The sequence below is a fragment of the Rhynchophorus ferrugineus genome, unplaced genomic scaffold, assembly GCF_030347505.1.
Source record: "Rhynchophorus ferrugineus isolate W39M unplaced genomic scaffold, kcgeb_rfMv2 rfM9, whole genome shotgun sequence".
Lineage (NCBI taxonomy): Eukaryota > Metazoa > Arthropoda > Insecta > Coleoptera > Curculionidae > Rhynchophorus > Rhynchophorus ferrugineus.
In genome coordinates, this window is record NW_027472588.1 from 38,191,038 (window position 1) to 38,212,630 (window position 21,593).

At 35.5% G+C, this 21,593-nt stretch overlaps 1 protein-coding gene and 1 long non-coding RNA gene across 4 annotated transcripts in view; one reads left to right on the forward strand and one right to left on the reverse strand.

Moving 5' to 3' along the window:
• Positions 1–21,593, reverse strand: part of LOC143202875 (uncharacterized) — a 98,102-nt gene that overhangs the window by 22,578 nt on the left and 53,931 nt on the right. For all 3 annotated transcript variants that reach the window (XM_076414833.1, XM_076414831.1, XM_076414832.1), the window contains one exon: positions 15,457–15,673. In XM_076414833.1, coding sequence (XP_076270948.1) covers positions 15,457–15,673 — 217 coding nt within the window. The remainder of the gene's footprint in view (positions 1–15,456; positions 15,674–21,593) is intronic.
• LOC143202924 (uncharacterized) lies at positions 9,146–14,016 on the forward strand. Its single transcript, XR_013007252.1, has 3 exons — positions 9,146–9,778; positions 11,231–11,952; positions 12,484–14,016. It is a non-coding gene; the product is annotated as an uncharacterized LOC143202924 (long non-coding RNA).

Consider the following 21,593-nt stretch of genomic DNA (forward strand, 5'->3'; position numbering starts at 1 on the left):
ACAACGTATATATTTTCTGTAGTGTATTTAATTTAGTATCAGCATTGCACCCGTGCGAAGCCGGGGCGGGTTGCTAGTATTATATGTAGTGATGTATTAGTGATGATGTATAATGATTAGAATTGAACTTTCGTATGTATTACTTACACATTGCTACACCATTTATATTAACAAATATGTATGCAACTGGTATGTCACAGAAATATCTACATCTCTATTGGCATTCACAATGGGATATATAAAATAAAATAAAATAAATTTGAAAATCGGTCCATAATTGACAGAGAAATCGACGAACATACTTTAAAAAAATATACAGTCGACCAAAGAACCTCCTCGTTTTTTGAAGTAGGTGAAAAAATAAGTTTAAGTGAAGCAATGGCTTGAAAAATGTTATAAGAACTTCGCTCCATTAGAAACAACAACAATAAAACAATGGTTTACACAAAATCATTTGAATGATCGAGAAGTGAAGTTGAAATTTTGGATAACTTCGCAAATCCATTTGATTTCCAGGTCATCGTGCAGTTTTTCGTTGGTTACGTAGCGATAGGCATTGGTAATCAATCGAAGAACCTTGTTTTTACAGCGTTGGATGACTAGTTGATTTTAATTTTTAGTGCAACCCCATATTTTTACCCCATAGGTCCAAATTGGCTTTATAATTGTTTTATAAATCAACCTCTTTGGTTTTAGATCAAGTTGAGAGTATCATCCGACTAACCTGTATAGTTGTTTTATTTTAGTTCTAATGTATTTTGCTTTTTGTCTAACATGATGTTTCCAATTTAATCTACCATCAAGATGGATTTCGAGGTATTTAGCTGATTCTGCTTGAGAAATCCATTGAGTGATATAATTAAGTTTTTATTATTTCGCCTCAATGCACAATTAACGTGGACAGATTTGGAGCTATTAAGTTGAATTTTCCAATCTCTCGTCCATTTGTAGATTTTGTTGACTGCCACTTGTACTTTATCTACTGCCCTAGGCAGAGATATATAGTTGTGTCGTCAACAAAGGTTCCAAGAATTGTTTCTTTTGTTGTTGGAATGTTAGCAGTGTAGAGCAGATACAGGAGAGGTCCTAAGACGCTACCTTGAGGAACTCCAGTCGAGATATTTTTAAATGTCGAGAACGTCATTTCGTGCGATACTCTAAATTTTCTTCCGAATAAATATGACTCCAGCAATTGACAATAGTTACGCGGTAACAATTTGCTCAACTTACAGATTAATCCCAAATGCCAAACCAGATCAGAAGATTATGAGACATTCAGGAATATTGCAGGGCAGTATTTCTTTTCCTCAAACGCTCTTTCAATAGCCGCAGTTACTCACTTGATCGATTGTTGAATGGTGATTTCGAAAACCAAACTGGAAATCTGAAGTTTCGAGTTAGTTACGAGACGGTTTAGATATCCCGTCACTAAAACAGCTACGCCTCCGAAAATAATTTGAATTTCGAAAAATCCTGGTAAGGATATTTTCTTGAAGCGTTAAGTTTTGTAAAAATAAAGAAAACAAAATCGATTTTTTTCAGATTTAGGCTAGAATACCACCTTAAACATGATGATATTCGGTTGATTCACTGGCACATGCGAAGACTGTTAAAAAGGATCAATGAATTCCCTAGCAGCGCGAAAGAAACGAAAAAACCGCGATCGTCGTTGACGTCGACTCGAACGAAGTCAACAGCCATTACTAACGCCGAAAACATTTGGTGACTTTTAATGACTAAATAAATAATGATCACATTCCGTACACGAGTGTTTGTTTATTTAAGGTATTTTTATTCCTGAGTGAGTTCGAACGACGACCGAGGAGGAGCACGACTCGCTAAAATCATTCGTATTTTTATCGCACATTTTTTCGGTTGTAATTTCGACTTGGGTAAATGTTTTCGGACGACAGTTGACATGCACATGTTATAATTAGGCGGGGATTCGCGATTTTATAGAAATGTTGCGAGAAAGCGGATTTATCTGGTTTGAAATTTAACGTTATACACAATTTTGGAGAAAGGTTTAGTGACGTCCAATATACTAGATGTCACTACTTTGGATTTATCACTTATTCTGATCGTTATGCTACGAGCCAAGAAGACATGTCTTTGGTTCAGAGCGTAGAAGTAAACAGTGTTTAGCGCTTTTCTAAGTTTTCATGATTAAATTATTATCAAAATGAATTCGTTATAATGCATATTCATTTGAAGTAGTGTGCAGAAAGCTAAATAATGAAATATTGTTTTGCTTTGAAGAAGTTTCCGACTCTTATTTAAAACATATATAGGTGATTGTCTGGATTAACAGGCTAATTGAAAAGTCTCCGGCCTACCATAGTAAAACACATTTTTTTGACAAAATTATGTTTTTTTTACCCAACATAATTCCCTTCAAGGGTGATATACCGATTATAGTGACCCTCCCACTTTTCGATACCATTTTTGCCGTACGATTTGTCCTTTGCTTCAAAATAGGCCTCAGTTTCGGCGATTACCTCTTCACTCGACGAAAATTTCTTCCCAGCGAGCATTATTTTGAGATCTGAGAACAGGAAATAGTCGCTGGGAGCCAGATCTGGAGAATAGGGTGGATTTTTGACACGGTGAATTGTCTTGGTGAAGCAGCACATTCTCTTTCTCCAAATGAAGCCGTTTTTCGGCAATTTCATCTTTCAAACAGTCCAATAACGCTAAGTAATAGTCGCTGTTAATGGTCCTTCCTTTTTCAAGGTAGTCAATGACAATTATTCCATGCGCATCCCAAATACAGACGCCATAACCCTGCCAGCCGACTGTTGCGTTTTCCCACGCTTTGGAGCGGGTTCACCGTGTGCAGTTCACTCGGATGACTGTCGATTGGATTTTGGAGTGAACTGATGGAGCCATGTTTCATGTATCATCTTCGAACACTGCTCCGAATCATCAACTCGTCGTTGATTTTGGTGAAAAGTGAGCTCTCGCGGCACCCACTTTGCACAGAGCTTTCTTATACCCACATATTCGTGAATGATATGATGTACACGTTCAGTTGATATCTTTAGAGTGTCTGCTATTTCATTCAGTTTCAATTTACGGTCATTTAAAATCATTTGTGGATTTATCTAATGTTTTCGTCGGTAACAACCTCGGGCAACAACTTTGGGCGTCCACTGCGTTCAGCGTCTTCGGTGCTCATTTCACCACGTCTAAACTTAGCATATCAATCCTTGATGATTAATTTTCCTGAAGCAGTGTCCGGAAACTCGGCATCAAGCCAAGTTTCTGCTTGAACTGTATCTTTTCCGTGCAAAAAGCAATACTTACCATTTTTTTACTTTTTACTTATCCATTTTTTTCACAATAACAAAAGTTGCTTCACTCAAAATGCTATAATTCACAAACTAATGATCCGACAGCTGTCAAATTAATACACGCATATTTTGAGGGTGAGGGCTAACTAAAAAACATATGGATTTAATTATAATAGCGCCATCTATGTGTCAGGCCGGGTACTTTCAATTGACCTGTTAACGCAATTTTTATTTGGAAAAGTGAGTCTCTCACATGAGAACTATATCTATATGATTTTTTCTGAGAAATAATTCTAGCTCCCGTGCCCTCTCACATGAGAACTATATCTATATGATTTTTTCTGAGAAATAATTCTAGCTCCCGTGCCCTTTCCTTGGAAAAAAACTACTACAATCAACCATTGTTTTAAATAATTGGCTCATAACAAAATTTTCCGGCATTTTTAAATATATGTAAAAATGTCCACGAAATATGTACAGCGTAGGTGTAAAACATGTTAGGGGTGTGGCATAAGACGGATGTCAAGCGTCCTCCATTCGTAGACCTAATTCTCTAATTCAATCAAGCGGTTTACGCATAACTGTCGTGCAATTCTAGATCAAACTAATTCGACATCCAATTATACAGAGATCTTAGACCAGTTCTTTCGCCGATTAACATTACGCCAGATTAATCACTGTCACAAATCTAGACATTTTAACATCGCAATTCTACAGATTATTGTATTATTATTTTTATTATTGATACTGCGCAACGTGCTTGATATAGGAGAGAAACCGCAACGCAATATGCCGATAACAATCTGTACCCAATTATCTAATAATAAATGCAAATATCGATGATGCCAAAAATAATTCGATATTCGTCGCAACGACTATCTGTATTAATTAACATTTCCAACTAATAATTTCTATTGTTCCGAATTCATTCTATATGCTTTGATATAGTAGAAAAGGCACGTATCAAATGGATAGAGCAATAATGATGTTTGGTCTGATATCTGGAGTTTTAAGAGAAATGTCGTATTTGATTTTTTTTATAACATCTTTATTATATGCGCTTAGTACAATCTTAATTATAAATTAATTTATTACTATTTTTCATTTGTACTTGGATTAATTCACAAGCAAGACGAGTGCCAGAAAATACATCAATATGTATTCTTCAATTATAAAATTATACACTAAAGGTATACACTTTATATAAGTTCGTATGGTTTTGTTCGCTTCAATCTCTCGACATCCTGCGCGCTGTCCAGCAGTTGTATTGCTTCCACGTTGATATGATTTAGTAATTTTCTTTCGTGTTTCAAGGCGAAATCTTGGATAACTTCGCAAATCCATTTGATTTCCAGGTCATCGTGCAATTCTTCGTTGGTTACGTAGCTATAGGCATTAGTAATCAATCGAAGAACCTTGTTTTGACAGCGTTGGATGTCGAGTTGATTTGATTTTTAGTGTAACCCCATATTTGCACCCCTTAGGTCCCAATTAGTTTTATAATTGTATTATAGATCAACCTCTTTGATTTTAGATCAAGTTGAGAGTATCTTCCGACTAACCAGTATAGTTGTTTTATTTTGGTTCTAATGTGTTTTGCTTTTTGTCTAACGTGATGTTTCCAATTTAATCTACCGTCAAGATGCATGCCGAGGTATTTAGCTGATTCTGCTTGAGGAATCGGGCACCCATTGAGTGATATAATTAAGTTTTTATTATTTCGCCGCAATGCAAAATTAATATGAACAGATTTGGAGCTATTAAGTTGAATTTTCCAATCTTTCGTCCATTTGTAGATTTTGTTGACTGCCACTTGTACTTTTTCTACTGTCCTAAGCAGAGATATATCGTTTGCCATAATAATTGTGTCATCAGCAAAGGTTCCAAGTAGTGTTTCTTTTGTTGTTGGAATGTCAGCAGCGTAGAGCAGATATAGGAGAGGCCCTAAGACGCTACCTTGTGGAACTCCAGCCGAAATAGTTTTAAATGTCTCCAGCAGTTGACAATAGTTACGAGGTAACAATTTGCTCATCTTACAGATTAATCCCAAATGCCGAACCCGATCAAAAGCTTGTGAGACATCCAGGAATATTGCAGGCAGTATTTCTTTTCCTCAAATGCTTTTTCAATAGCCGCAGTTACTCTGTGCAGTTGATCGATTGTTGAATGGTGATTTCGAAAACCATACTGGAAATCTGGTGTTATTACAAAATTTTTAACACGTTTAAATATTAATTTATGAAATAGTTTTGATATTGCAGGTAGCAGCGAAATAGGACTGTAAGATTCGACTTGCTCGACTTGCAGATTTGTCAGATTATTTGAGTATAATTATTTGTGCCACAATTTGGAGACAATATCCAACATTACAACAGGAGAGTAACAATATAAATAAATACATCAAGGCTTGGAGAATAAATACGAGGGTCACTATTTATATTTCGGGAATTGGTAACACTGTTGTCATGTGAGTCCATCTGACAGTTTCATCGTAAAGTTTCACATTTTTTACGATATACGTACTCAGAACATTTTGTCGCACCGACGCTATTTGTTTGTTTTATATTTAGTTGAAAGTTTCGTCTAGGCAAAAAATGGAACTCAACCGTGAACATTTTCGTGCCATGATTTTTTTACGATTTTCGACGTGGATTATCACAACAAGAGTGCATCAATCAACTTAATTTGACTTTTGGCGATGAGCCTCCATCAAAATCCACCGTGTATCGCTGGGTTAGTGAATTCAATCGTGGTCGTAATCGTGGTGGAATGATTAAGCAAGATCATCATGTCACCTGTTGTGAGATTGAGGCATCCCTAAGTATTAGTGCGAAAGTTTTGTTCACGTTGGATCCCACACAATTTGACAATCGTTCAAAAAAAGGCCGTCATGGCGTGTCGATTGGTGCAAAGAAATGCTTAAGAAATTCAATCGCGGTGCTTCGAAAGACGTTTATAAAATCGTGACAGGTGTCGAATCATGGATATATTCGTACGAGCCCGAAAGTAAGTAGCAGTCGGCTGTATTTGTATTCCAAGATGAACCAAATTCAACAAAAGCTGTTCGCACACGAAGCATTCTGATTGGTACACAACCATTTGTTTGCCAGAAGTCTTCGGTGAAAGAAGGAAAACAAACAAGAGACGCCGGATTGTTCTTCATCATGACAATGCGAGCTCTCACACATCGGCTCAAACAAGAGACTATTTGAGCACTCAAAACATCGAATTGATGGGTCATCCGCCGTACAGCCCTGATTTGGCACCCAATAACATCTTTTTGTTCCCATGCGTGAAGAATAAATTGCGTGGTCAACGATTTCCATCGCCCGAGGAAGCTACTGAAGCGTTCAAAAATCATGTTTTGAAGATACCTCATTCGGAATGGAATAAATGCTTTGCAAATTGGTTTAAGCGTATGCAAAAGTGTATCGATCATCGTGGCGAGTGCTTTGAAAAACAATAAAAATATATTCGCAGCTTAACTATTTGTTTCCTATTCCCGAAATATAAATAGCGACCCTCGTATTAACCAAAGCGTATCAGTACACATTGGAGCAGTGTTGATATACCGAATATTATTACTATGGAGACTAAATAAGGACAGATGGGGTAGTTCTTCGGTTATTGTAAAAAAATGGTAGGTTAGTCAGCAACGACTAGCCAAGAACCTTTACCGATTTTGCCACTGAAGCAGCGTTTCACACATGACCAAACACCTCTCAAAACGTCGAACCCTGTATTCACATGATGAAATAAAAAAAGTACAAACTTGCCACAAATGCGATTTGTTTGGCAATAATTCTGACATTTCCAACGAACTGAACAAATTTATCTTCATACTTCAACGACACAAGCTGAAAAATAAAGCTTCAACATGGTTATAAATGTACACACAATTTAATACATAGTGACACCATATGTTATTAATGCTTTAAAATTAATGTGAAGTGGAAAGACTGCACTGATGATAAAACTATAAACCGTAAATATAATGTAAAATAACAAAATACCGATTATCAATGACGTATCTCATCGGAGTCTCTGAACTGTATTAATTTCGACGTAATAAATTAATTAGACGGAAAATTAATAGTTTGAGCACGCAGTAACAAGCCCATATGTATTATATCAAATGAAATCAACCAATCTGTTTATTATTTTGGATCAATAAACGTTTTAGATATTGTTTCGTCAGGTTTATTTCCAAACCAAGAAACGTTTCCCAGCATCTGCATCAAAAATGAGAAAATTAAAAATTTAGAGGGTTGATTTCATCACCCATGGTCCCTACGGAGCTTAAAGAACAAACAGGGCCAAGAAATAATGCTCGACATAGAAATACTTTATTGAATTTGAAAAAATACTCTTGGCTTAAAGAACAAATATTATTTCCTATTTTAGTCGTAGTACAAATAACTTCTAGGTTAAAAGGTGAAACGTAAATATAGACGAGAAATGCGTTGCATGCTCATCGTGCGGTGAAAGTGAAAATATTTATCGTTAAAACGATATAGTACGAGATCCCGTGATACGATAAAAGTTTAAAAAATCTGCTACGGAAGTACGCACATTATTACAGGTAACAAGGAATGATTATTACAGAAAGTTGGTATTGACGATTTTCATGGGTGTACAGATAGATCTTGGCTGATTAAAAATAATGATATCACAAAACGTGGTTCTTTGATTATTTACTGCTGTCACTGACACTTTGTGTGGTGAAAAGCGAGATACTTTTTCAGCGTTTATTAAATTACAATATAATTATTTTATGAAATTGAAATTATATCTTATGTTGGATATATAAATAATTGGGTGGGTGCGCCTACATCTGACATCCTCTGACGATGTATGTATGGTTGCATAGCCGATTAGTAGTTTCCTGTAAATTATAATAAACGCTACGGCGCATGCTCGTACTAATGCCATCCGGACAGGATGAAGATCCCGCCATCTTTATTCGTTCTGTGTTGGGGCTTTGACCGATATGTTTGTCGAAATAAATAGAGTGATTCAGTTGAATCCAGTGTTTTAATTGCCCAAACACCTTCACCAAATCGATTCTACAAAATCGGTTCTAACACTTAATAAATATATACTCTAGGGTTTCGGTGAATGGAGGTAAAACGAAATGAAACAGTGGTGTTTACATTATGTGACCGTTATTTATTGGCAATATAAAAAAAAGTAGAAAATACGAAATAGATAAAACGGATGGCAGCGGTGTTACCTGGAGACGAGGCTTGGGCAGTCGATGGTGGCACGTCTAACCCAAACGATGGTCGGTTATCAATTACAGGAATTATAAGGATTTAATAACCACAACTTAAGAAAAAATAATTTATTAAGGAATGTACAAGTTCGGTAAAAAAAAACGTATACAGCAAAAATGTATATTATATATTCGGTCACTGTCTTTATACTGGATTTGTTTGGAATCTTATCAACACCTAATTCAGCTTTATCATTTCGAACCATATAACCACTTCCACGCTTATCCCACGGTTAAACTACTCAGATAACTTTCGATTAAATTAGTAATTACCATATAACCTCAGACTTGTTCAAATTAAAGAAAACTCCCGCAAAATTCTGTCCAAAACTCCAGAACATTTAAAAAAATATATGCTGATACAAAATCTCTACTATTTAAAGGTTATGTTGTTGGCCGATATTTAATCTACGAATGGCAATCAACAAAATGTATCGGTGACTATCGGGCTATTTTGTGGAAAACTTTTTTAGGAAACTTATTTGTAAAATACATTTTGTTTAAAAAGTACCTGAAAATATAATTTGAAAAGCCCGCTTAAGTTTTCAATTTTGTTCTGTCTTCTTTTCATATTTCATTTTATGTTATGTTCATAGATAAATAGAGATTTCACTTAATAGGAAATTTTGGGGCAATGTTTCGCGACGTCCAACATGTAGATGTCGTTACTTTTAACATATTACTTGTTTTAATCGCTATGCTAAGAGCCGCGACAGGGTCTGATTGGCTCATTTCGTTTCTATGGCACATTTGTTGTTTATTTATTTTGAGCGCCATTTTCAGTATGACTGACATAAAGAATAGTGCGTTTGGAGGTTAAATTATTAGTTCATTAGTATATATAAGACGGTAGTACAAAAAGTAAAGTGAATTATCGATCTAGGAAGTGTTAAGAAATGCAGAATCTTTTTCGCTAGAAGAAATATTTGGCTCTCATTAAAAGTCATTAATGTTAAAAATCCCAAACCGATAGGATTAAGTATCAAAGAAATTTATTGACGTTACAGCGTGTTTTGTTGTTATAAGTTGCGGTAACTTTATCCATATAAAAATATCAAATATTTATTTTTTTAATTTTAGAAATTAATCCCCTTTCGAAAGAAGCCATGCAAGCGGTTATATACTGTTCTTCTTGGATCAATAGTTGCAGCTTCAATAAAATAATAGCTCCTGAATGCAAATCTATTAAGACAGGATCAACCGATACTCAGTACATTTTTTTTATTACTCTTCGTGAGTCCACAATCTGCCCTATTGGCAATAAGTATTTCTTCTGTTTATATTATATATACATGGCATGTAGAAAATCACTTCATTAAGCAATCTTCTGTATAAAATATTATCTTAATTAATTAGTCTTATTCTAATGCTTATTCTAAAGTCTACATATGTCCAGTAATCAGATCAGGTGGTGTTAAACGTTTTAGTCTACGCACTTCACTATCACGTCGCATATTTAGCTGATTAGCGAGTACATTGGGATGCACTGACACTCTTTCGAAGTACTTCACACAAACACGTTGGATTACACTCGTTATAGGTTCTAGAGGAATATCGCGTTGTATCACTTTATTTGAAATATAGTACGGAGCATCAACAATGGCACGCAACACCTTATTTTGGAACCGTTGAATGATGGATATATTAGATTTGCTAGCGGTACCCCATAGTTGAATTCCATATGTCCAAATGGGCTTGAGTATAGACTCATACAGCAATACCTTGTTATCTAATGATAACTTGGATTTGCGCCCAATGAGCCAATACATTTGATATAATTTTAGTCCTAGTTGTTTCCGTTTAGAGAGTATGTGCTTCTTCCAGGTTAGGCGTCGATCTAAATGCATACCAAGATATTTAACATGCTCTGCTTGGGGGAGTTGACGATGATTGATATTTACTGGTGGACATGTTCTTCTACGCAGGGTAAACGTTATATGCGTGGATTTTGATTCATTGGCTTTAATGCGCCATGTCTTCAACCATAATTGTATTTGCTCCAGGTGGGTTTGTAGGTTTATTGATGCTGTGACTGGATCTTCATGGGATGCTAAGATTGCTGTATCGTCTGCATATGTTGCCACAGTAGTTATTTTTGTGGTGGGCAGATCAGCCGTATACAGAAGATACAGTACTGGACCCAGTACACTACCTTGCGGAACTCCTGAATATATGGGATTTAATTCGGTATGTTCATCGCCTTGATTTACAATAAAATGTCTGTCAGTGAGATACGATTTTAGTAGCTGATAGTCCGGATGAGGGAGAAGTTTCTTTAGTTTAACCTGCAAGCCCGTATGCCATACTTTGTCAAAAGCCTGAGATATGTCTAGGAAAGCAGCCGAACAATATCTTTTGGCATTTAGGTCAGCGTTTATTTGGTTTACAAGTCTATGCACTTGTTCTATAGTCCCATGCTTATTGCGAAAGCCAAACTGATGTTCTGGAATAATTTTTCTTTTTTCTATTATATAGTTTAGTTTTTTTATGTATAATTTCTCGAAAACTTTCGAGATTATTGGTAATAAACTTATAGGTCGGTAGGAGGTCACATCTTCTGGTATTTTTCCTGGTTTAAGTATCATTAATATTTTAGCTACTTTCCAGATACTAGGGAAGTAATTAATTCGTAGCATAGCAGTAGCGTAGCATAGCAACTCAGTACATGAGGAATTTTAGTGTAAAATTTATTGCCCACGTAAGAACAAATTTGTTAAAGTGTCATCAATAGAATAACCACCTGCAGGGGTTCATTTCATTAAAGAAAAAAGTGTAATTATTCAAATAAATGTTATTGGCTTAAGGCTACTTAACCAAGATAGTTTTTTTGGATCTAGCTCATGGATTCAGGAATATACATCCTCGGCTAGTATGTTTTAGAAATCATTTGAAGCGCTCAACATAAGTTTTTTTTTATCTCATTAGCCTTTAGGAAATTGTGAAGAGGATGAACATGAAGGCTCTTTAAATAATTTACATTCTATAGTAACGGGGGATGAGTCTATAACTTCAATTCCATATGTTCCTATATGAATAAACAAGTCAATATCTTATGCACCAGAAAATTGTTTTATTATACTGTCAGTAGGTATTGCCACGTCGATAATAGAACATATTTTTGTCAAATATCTTTAAAAAGTGTGTCCAAATAGAGAATTACAAATAGTAAGGTGTGCTATATAATACTGGGTACATAATAGATAATAGCACTAAACACATATAGAAAAGGAAAAATAATGAAGAAGTAATTTTGATTGGTTCCAAAGTTCTTTATAATATTTATATTTAACAGATATATTAATTTTTACTGATTATATTTATTTCTTTCGTTGAATTAATAAATTTATTTCAGAAACTAAATGGTTTTGTATTTAAATTTTATTAGTTATCATTAGATAACAAGGTATTGCTGTATGAGTCTATACTCAAGCCCATTTGGACATATGGAATTCAACCATGGGGTACCGCTAGCAAATCTAATATATCCATCATTCAACGGTTCCAAAATAAGGTGTTACGTGTCATTGTTGATGCTCCGTACTATATTTCAAATAAAGTGATACAACGCGATATTCCTCTAGAACCTATAACGAGTGTAATTCAACGTGTTTGTGTGAAGTACTTCGAAAGAGTGTCAGTGCATCCCAATGTACTCGCTAATCAGCTAAATATGCGACGTGATAGTGAAGTGCGTAGACTAAAACGTTTAACACCACCTGATCTGATTACTGGACATATGTAGACTTTAGAATAAGCATTAAAATAAGACTAATTAATTAAGATAATATTTTATATAGAAGATTGCTTAATGAAGTGATTTTCATGCCATGTATATATAATATAGACAGAAGAGATACTTATTGCCAATAGGGCAGATTGTGGACTCACGAAGAGTAATGAAAAAAAATGTATTAGTCAATTACACGTGACGTCAGGGGTGTCATGTGCTGCACCTGCGTGACAAACTTTATCAAAGAACCAATCAAATGTCTTCACAGTAAAATGTTTTTTTAGAGGTGCCTATGATGTAGATTTTAATTGGCCAATCATATTACTTGAATAGCTGATATAACGCCATCTGGATGTCGCGCAAAGCAAAACTTTTCGCCAAAGACACTGGCACAACTGTTGTGACGCCACGTCGGAACGTCGTCTGTCATTTAGTTTGTTTACAACACAGTTGTGAACATTCTTTTGTTGATTTTAGCGAAATTGATTAAAATATACGGTTAAAAACAAAACCAACACAGTAATTATATTAAATTTTCAATTAAAAAAGAAATCTAATTTCATTCATTTTGCCGAATTGCTGAAAATGTTCTAGAAAGTGAATGAATCTCATCAAAAAAATGTACACACGAGTGGTGCAATATCGTGGAAGATTTATCTTGCGCTGGTTGGCGATACACGTCTTCAAGTGAAGTTAACGCCGCTAAAGACCTTCCTTCCAGCTTATATAAAATGACGTAACTTTGGCGTTCACGAGATCCCGGACTAAAGGCAGACTGGAGTCTTATCGCGAACAATACGTGTGCACCACGTTTCCACAATTTCGCTCGATATCCGAGCCGGCGGCAGCAGCCCGATTCAATCCGACGATTATTTTTTGTTTGTGTCGCTGTTGCCGGTATCGATGACGCGCCATTAATCTTATGTCGATAAAATCCTTGAACTTTTTACGTAACGTTTCGTTATCTGTTAGCTACGCGACAGAGGAAAATATGCAACAGAAAAACATTGTACTTTATAAATTCATATTTTACTTCCTATTCACTTATATAAATAGTATAACGGCGGACTGCTATCGCGGTTTCATGCTATTGCGGTATTTTAATAGCTAATTTGCACGTTTTTGTACATCTTTATACGATAGAAACGTGATATCGCATATTTGCTTAATGAAATCGATTTAAATGAAAATAACATGTAAATTTACTACTAAAAGAATGTATTACTATAAAATTTAGCAACATTATTTTAAATTATGTTATTCGATGAATCATTGACGTGTTAAATTAGCAGCTGAATAATATAATTGTTTTAAAGGTTAGACCCGGTGCTTCAAATGAAGCGCTCAATTAATATTTCATACAATAAAATAAATAATGAGTAGTGTGACAAGTACCGTAGTAAGAGTACCACTAACCATTATCTAACATTTACTGAAGCATATTAAAAACACATCGGCTGAAAACTTTTAATTAATTTAATTTAATGCCATCCTAAGGCTTAGTTACTTTCCTAGCAATTGGAAAGTGGCTCAAATCATCATGATTCTTAAACTTGGGAAAAAATCAGAAGACGTCTCCCCTTATCGTCCTATAAGCCATCTGCAAACTATTCGTATATTCGAAAAATTATACATTAAGAGACTTAAAATAATCGCAGAGGGGAAAAATATTATTCCAGACCATCAATTTGGCTGCCGTAATAAACACGGAACAACAGAACAAATACATAGATTAGTCAACCAAATCAACAAAAACAAAGATACAAAATACTGCTCCGCTGCATTTCTCGATATTTCTCATGCCTTCAACAAGGTGTGACACACTGGGCTGCATGTTAAATTGATAAAGCTTTTGTCCCATACGCACTTTCACCTGCTGAAATCGTACCTCACAGACAGACATTTTATTGTCAAACAGGGTGACGAATACATTGACCTACACCCAATATATTCGGCTGTTCTTTGTTATATCTACTGTATACAGCTGACCTACCAACCTCAAAAAATACTACTGTTGGAACAAATGCTGACGATACAGCGGTTTTATCATCACATGAGGATCCAATATCAGCCACAAGAAACTTCCAACTTCATGTTAATAAAGTCGAATTGTGGTTGAAAACGTGGCATAATTATAGCAAAGCAAATGAGACAAAATCTATCCATGTGATGTTTACCCTTTGTAGAAGAACATGTCCCAGAATAAAGTGTTGCGAGTCATCGTCGATGCCCCATATTACGTCTCCAACAAACTGATTCAGCGCGATATCTCCATAGAACCCATAACGAGTGTGAGTCGGAGTGTTAGTGCGAGAGACTATTAGTGCATCCCAATGACTCGCCAAACAGTTAAATGTGCACGATAACAGTGAAATGCGTAGGATCAAACGCAAACTGCCATACGAACTGATTAATAGACACATAGAGTGAGATTTAACAATCACTAGAATAAGCTAGAATAGTTTTTAGAATAAGCTAATGCTCTGCATTTAGTGAGATTAGCTTGGTGCAATATACTATGAGCTGCTAAAATCATCAGTGGGGATTGCTATCGACTACAATTGATGTGTTTGAGCTGAGCTGAGCACTAAATACCGCTGAAACACGAATAAAGACACGACAATATTATTCTTCAGCATGAGGACACTTGACCATATATCGCAAAACCAATAAAAACATAGTTGAAAACATTAAAATATGAAGTGCTGCCTCACCAGCCGTATTCTCCAGACGTTGCTCCTTCTGATTACTACTTATTCGGATATATGAGTTATGACCTGTTTGAGCAGCGCTCCATTTACGTTATGTTAAGAAGATACTAAAAAATTGGTCAATTCATAGATAGCCTCAAAAGATATATCGTTCTTTCGATATGGATTCGTAAATTGCCAGAAAATGGGAAAGAATAGCGGGTATTGTTGTAGAATACTTATATATGAATGCGATATATTCTGAAAAATGTTTTTGTCCCTTTTGTTTATTATCTATATTATATCAAATACATTGGACAGTAATAAATCATAACTTATCAGTTTTATTATCCTTTTTTGAATGACATTACTGTTTCAAAACTATTGAATTGCAGTGTATTTGGCCAAAATTGTCTTTTGAATTGTATATTTAATGCAATATCTGAATTATATAACATTATAGCTTACCGTTCATCTTCAGCGATGTCCGTGACCTTTTGAATAGATCGCTCTATATCAAAATGGTCCCTCTGCTCCACTATCTTCACCTTACTATAGCCTATTATCTCCTTAATGAAATAATAGAAGACCCACGTGCTCAGCTGATGGGTGATCCTTTCAGACGTATCGATCACAATGTCCAGTGACTTTCCTTCGTAGTGAATATACTTCTTCGGGTTCACCTCTGAAACAATAGAGAAATGTCACGGTACCGAAAGTGGAACGGTTCTCTTTTTTCAACAAACAGGTCAATTAAAAAGTCCCCGGCCTGACACATAGATGGCATATGTTTTTTTTGTTAGCCATAACCCTCAAAAGATGCGTGTATAACTTTGACAGCTCTCGGGTCATTAGTTTGTGAATTATGGCATTTTGAGTGTCAGCTTTTGTTATTGTGAAAAAAAGGATAAAAAGGAACTTTATTGATAAAATATTGCAATAGGAAAAAAATACATTTGAAGCAAAAAGTTGGCTTGATGCCAAGTTTCCGGACACTACCCCAGGAAAATCAACCATCAAGGATTGGTATGCTAAGTTTAGACGTGGTGAAATGAGCACCGAAGATGGTGAACGCAGTGGACGCCCAAAAGAGGTTACCGACGAAAACATTTAAAAAATCCACAAAATGATTTTGGAACTGAATGAAATAGTAGACATTCTAAAGATATCAACTGAACGTGTACATCCTATCATTCACGAATATTTGGGTATGAAAAAGCTCTGTGCAAAGTGGGTGCCGCGCGAGTTGAGCGTGAAGATGATCAAGCGTAATAAATTCGAGTTTTTGTGTCGCTATGTGACAATGGATGAAACATGGCTCCATCAATTCACTCCGAAGTCCAATCGACAGTCATCCGAGTAGACTGCACACGGCGAACCTGCTCCAAAGCGTTGGAAAACGCAACAGTCGGCTGGCAAGGTTATGGCGTCTGTATTTTGGTATGCGCATATAATAATTTTCATTGACTACCTTGAAAAAAGAAAGAACATCAGTAGCCACTATTACATAGCATTATTGGACCGTTTGAAGGGCGAAATCGCCGTAATGCCGCATTTGAGGAAAAAGAAAGTGTTGCTTTACCAAGACAATGGACCGTGTCACAAGTCAGTGAAAACGATGGCAAAAATCCATGAATTGGGCTTCGAATTACTTCCTCAACCGCCGATCTATTTCCTGTTCTCAGATCTCAATAGAATACTCGAATGAAGAGGTGATCGCCGAAACTGAGGCCTATTTGGAAGCAAAAGACGAATTGTACTACAAAAATGGTATCGAAAAGTTGGAGGGTCGCTATAATCAGTGTATCACCCTTGAAGGGAGTTATGTTGAATAAAAAAACTAATTTTGCCAAAAAATGTGTTTTACTATGGTAGGCCGGGGACTTTTCAATTGACCTGTTACCATGGGATCTATCGTGATTCGTGTTATCTCGAGGTCAAACAGCAGCAATGCCGAAATTTCTGTTTTTGTGTTTCACACGACAAACATCTAAAAGGAGTCTAAAAATAACTTATTTAGATTGTAATGTTTATAAATGTATTTGTACCGAACAAAATATCGATATTCTTGGTAGTGTTCAGCATCCCTTCAGTGTCATTTCTAACAAAAGTTTATGATAATAAATAATTTCTATGAACATTATAAAAAAATATAAACTCAAGATTACCCGAATGGGAATCATAAGGTTCTAGTTAACAGGATTGGGCAGTATTTGAGTTACTTGTAATTAAAATACAGATACATATTATGTATTTGTAATATAATTACTTAAAAAAGTAATTTGTAATTGGCTTCTCATATAACTGACGATGATGCATTTTGTAGTTAGTATTTCAAATACCTATGGTTTCAAAAAATATTCCTACGGACATTGTTTAAAATATAGACTCCAGCTATTGTTTTAACATTCTAATGTTAATTATTAATATTATCGAAATGGAGATAATGGTACCTGTTGTTGCAAGGTTGGGCAGTATTTGATTTACTTCTAATTAAAATAGAGTCTATTCAAAATTTTATTGTACATACGTCATCAAGATATTTAGTGTATTACCTGCCGCAATTTGTAAATTCGTTTTAGAATCAGACAATATGTTCCTTCTTATTTTATTCTAGTTAAAAAGAGACACGATGCTGTTACATTCTTGAACGTTATGTGATAAGACGTTATAACTCTAATCTATATATTCAATTAACTGTAGTTTTTAGATGGCCTATAATATTAAAATTAATTATATTTGATAACATTTTTTTCAAATTTAGATCAAAATTAGATGAACAAATTTAGATGATGTATGTACAAAATAACTTTGAATAGTCTATACCTAATTCAAATACAAATACACAACAATATTTGGTATTTCTATTTCAATTACTTCTTAAACATAAAATTTGTATTTCAAATACTTATGGTTTCAAAATACATTTGAATATAAATACATTAATTATTCATCCCAAATCAACTGAAGTCACTTTTTTCTCAAGGCCAGCCAGATGTCCGGATTCAATAGCACCAGGCATTTTCTTATGGTTTTTTTAAAAAGTGTATGTGAATAAGCCCCAAACGATTGAACATCAAGACAATATTCGTCACGAAATTGAAGAAATTCACCCTCAGATGTTGCAGGATGTGATGAAAAATGCCTTAAAATGAGCCGAAAGTTAAAGACCAAATAAACTTTTCATGAAAACCAAACTTACTTAACTTGTCTTGTTCTTCTGTCTTGGCAATGAAAATCGTAGCGTAAAAAGTTAATCAATTATACTGTGATTACTGTTATTCATAGATAACTGAGAAACTAACTACGAGGGTTGGAGAAACATCTCCCGCAGATGTCATATGTGAAAAATCAGAGTCCCTTGGGGTCGCAATATCGTTAAAACGAGATCCAAAGTGTTACGCGACATTTAAGTTCATTTCAACTGACGATAACGGCTCAAACTCAAACAAGATCATCCCCGAATAAGGTTCTCGCACGTCGTGACAATATCGTTGTGCTTAAATTAGAATTAATACCATTGCGGAAACCAATTTCCAAAACGCGGGTCGGATAACCTGTTCGACGGGGGGGTAGGCGAACGGTGACTTCCCCCCAGGGCGGATCCCATTGAGGGCACTTTACGGCTGCCATAATGAGCGGACTAGCGTTCCCGAACTTCCCTTAATACGGAAACGAAACCGTAAAGTTCAAGTAAATGTGGGGCTCTTTATTTTTACCGTTCCTTTTTCTGATGCCGCCGATAAATTAAGCGAAATATAACGGGATTATATTTCCATTTCCTCCCCCTTGTTGCCACGTTAAGAATTATAGTTGGGCTCTCCTCGTTTTCTTTTTTCTTATCCCGAATGGGAAGGGAGTTTTAGAAAAATGCGAGAATATGAATATTTTATAATTTATGTTTATTGTTCATTAATCTTTCACTGGTATTAGATATGTTTATTACAATTATAATTTATTATGAAGTGAAGTATAAATACTTCAATATGTATATGTGCTGTTTTAAGACTGCCTGTTCAACAAGTCGCCTATTCTTTTCTTGAATAAAACAGTTTTTTAACCGACTTCGAAAGATGAGGAGGTCCTATGTACGCCTGTATATTTTTTTAACGCATGAATCGAAGACGGTCAACGCAGTGGCCGCCCAAAAGACGTTGTTACCGACGAAAACATTTAAAAAATCCACAAAATGATTTTGAATGACCATAAATTGAAATTGAATAAAATAGCAGACACTCTAAAGTTATCAACTGAATGTGTACATCATATCATTCATGAATATTTAGGTATGAGAAAGCTCTGTGTAAAGTAGGTGCCGCGCGAGCTCACTTTTGACCAAAAACAACGTCGATTTGATGATTCGGAGTAGTGTTTGAAGATGATCAAGCGTAATAAACCCGAGTTTTTGCTTCGTTATGGGACAATGGATAAAACATGGCTCCATCGTTTCACTCCGAAGTCCAATCGACAATCATCCGCGTGGATTGCACACGATGAACCTGCTCCAAAGTCTGGGAAAACGCAAGAGTCGACACGTCATAACCTTGCATCTGTATTTTAGGATGCGCATGAAATAATTTTGATTGACTACCTTGAAAAAAGAGGGACCATCAACAGCGACTCATCCACTGTATTCTCTAGATCTGCCCCCCAACCACTATTTCCTGTTCTCAGATTTCAAAAGAATGCTCGCTGGAAAGAAATGTTCGTCGAATGAAGGGATGATCGCCGAAACTGAGGCCTATTTTGAAGCAAAGTACAATTCGTACTACAAAAATGGTATCGAAAAGTTGGAGCATCGCTATAATGAGTGTATCACCCTTGAAGGAAATTATGTTGAATAAAAAAAACTAATTTTGCCAAAAATGGTATTTTACTATGGCAGGCCGGGGACTTTTCAATTGACCTGTTATCTTGTTTGTAATCTGTAGACGAACGTGTCAACAACTTTAACAAGACGTATTTTTTTGATTACATAACTTTACGTTGACGAAAAGCTCAAAACAATCACCAAACAGATGCCTATTGATATTCAAGGAAGCTCTTCCTACTTCCTCGCCTGTAAAACGATCACCTTATATTTCTACAAACGCCAATCTTCGATCTCGATCTCGGGTCGTCTACCGCCGCTGGCTCGTTATTTATGACCGAGCGGAATGCGAAGAAGTACGACCGACGCGGTCGCCGTCTTTATTGTGGACGTCCCGTCTCGGCACAAACAAAACAAAACGCTTCACAGGATGTTTGTTTGCGTATATTTCGGGTACTCGTATTTTTAGAGGTCCCAGTTTTTATTTTAATGAAAGAATGTGGGTTATTTGTTGAGGAAAAACATCTTTTGGGTTTGCTTTCACTGAACCAATATACTTTACGTGCTTTCATGTATTCTGATCAGTTTCTCATTTTTTTATTATTACTCTTAGTGGTTCAACAATCTGTCCAGTGTGTAATAAGTACGAGCTTGTTCCATGTAAGGCGTCAGTCTAGATGCATACCTAGATATTTAGCATCCTCAGCTTGGTGAAGTTGACAATTATTGATATTCACTTATTGGCATATTACACGCAGAGTGAATGTTACACGGGTAGATTTTGTTTCATTTGCTTTAATACGCCATGTCTTCAGTCACAGTTGTATTTTAAACTTTTTTGGCTGACATGGATCTATTGGTACAATATATATTAACTGAAATATTTTCTGGCATAACTTTAACAGTTTAGTGGCAATGTGGCGATAGTGTGTCGAAAGACCGAAAGAAAGGAAGTGATATTGGTCTAGCAGCGACGCAATCAGAATCCTTTTGATATCCACTAAAGTGTTTAAAATTATTTGAAACCTTATAGTCCATTCAAAGTTTTTTTAGTAATGCGTCATCGATATTTGTGACGTCGTAACATTGCAATGTTGCCGCATCAATTAATTCAGTTTGGCTTTGACATACTATTTGAATTTGTGGGTTCAAAAGGGTTCATTGTGGCACTCTTGGAAATACAGTAACAAAAAAAGTGTAAAGACAATAAAATTTGATTTGAATATAACTGTAGAAAATGGTATTGTAGGGCGTGAAAGATTTGTGTGCACAGATATGATTATAATTGTTCAAAATCCAACATGAACATTAGGTTAGAAAGTACGAGGAGAAAATGCATACTAACTGTTTTGTAGATATGGTAAATGCATCAGACAGAATTCAGTGATTAATTTTATGAGGAATGATGTACACAGATAGTAGCATAAGAAATAAAATATTCAGTGATACCAAGATGACTCGACAAGTAAACACACCATCGAAGGAAACAAGAACTAAACGTAAAAAGGTAAATAAACTCAGAATTGATGCGGCAACATTGCAATGTTTCGACGTCACAAATATCCATGACGCATTACTAAAAAAAACTTTGAACAGACTATAAGTTTCCGGGATTCTTCCCGCGACGAAACTTTAACACATCACACATTGTTCATTACATTTAACTTTTCATAATATTAATTCGTTATGTAAATATCGTAAACAGGCGCTGGCATGACGCGTTAAAACTGTAGAACAACTAGGTAAAAAACAGTAAAAAACTGATCAATATCTTAATTTTTTATTTCAGTAATGA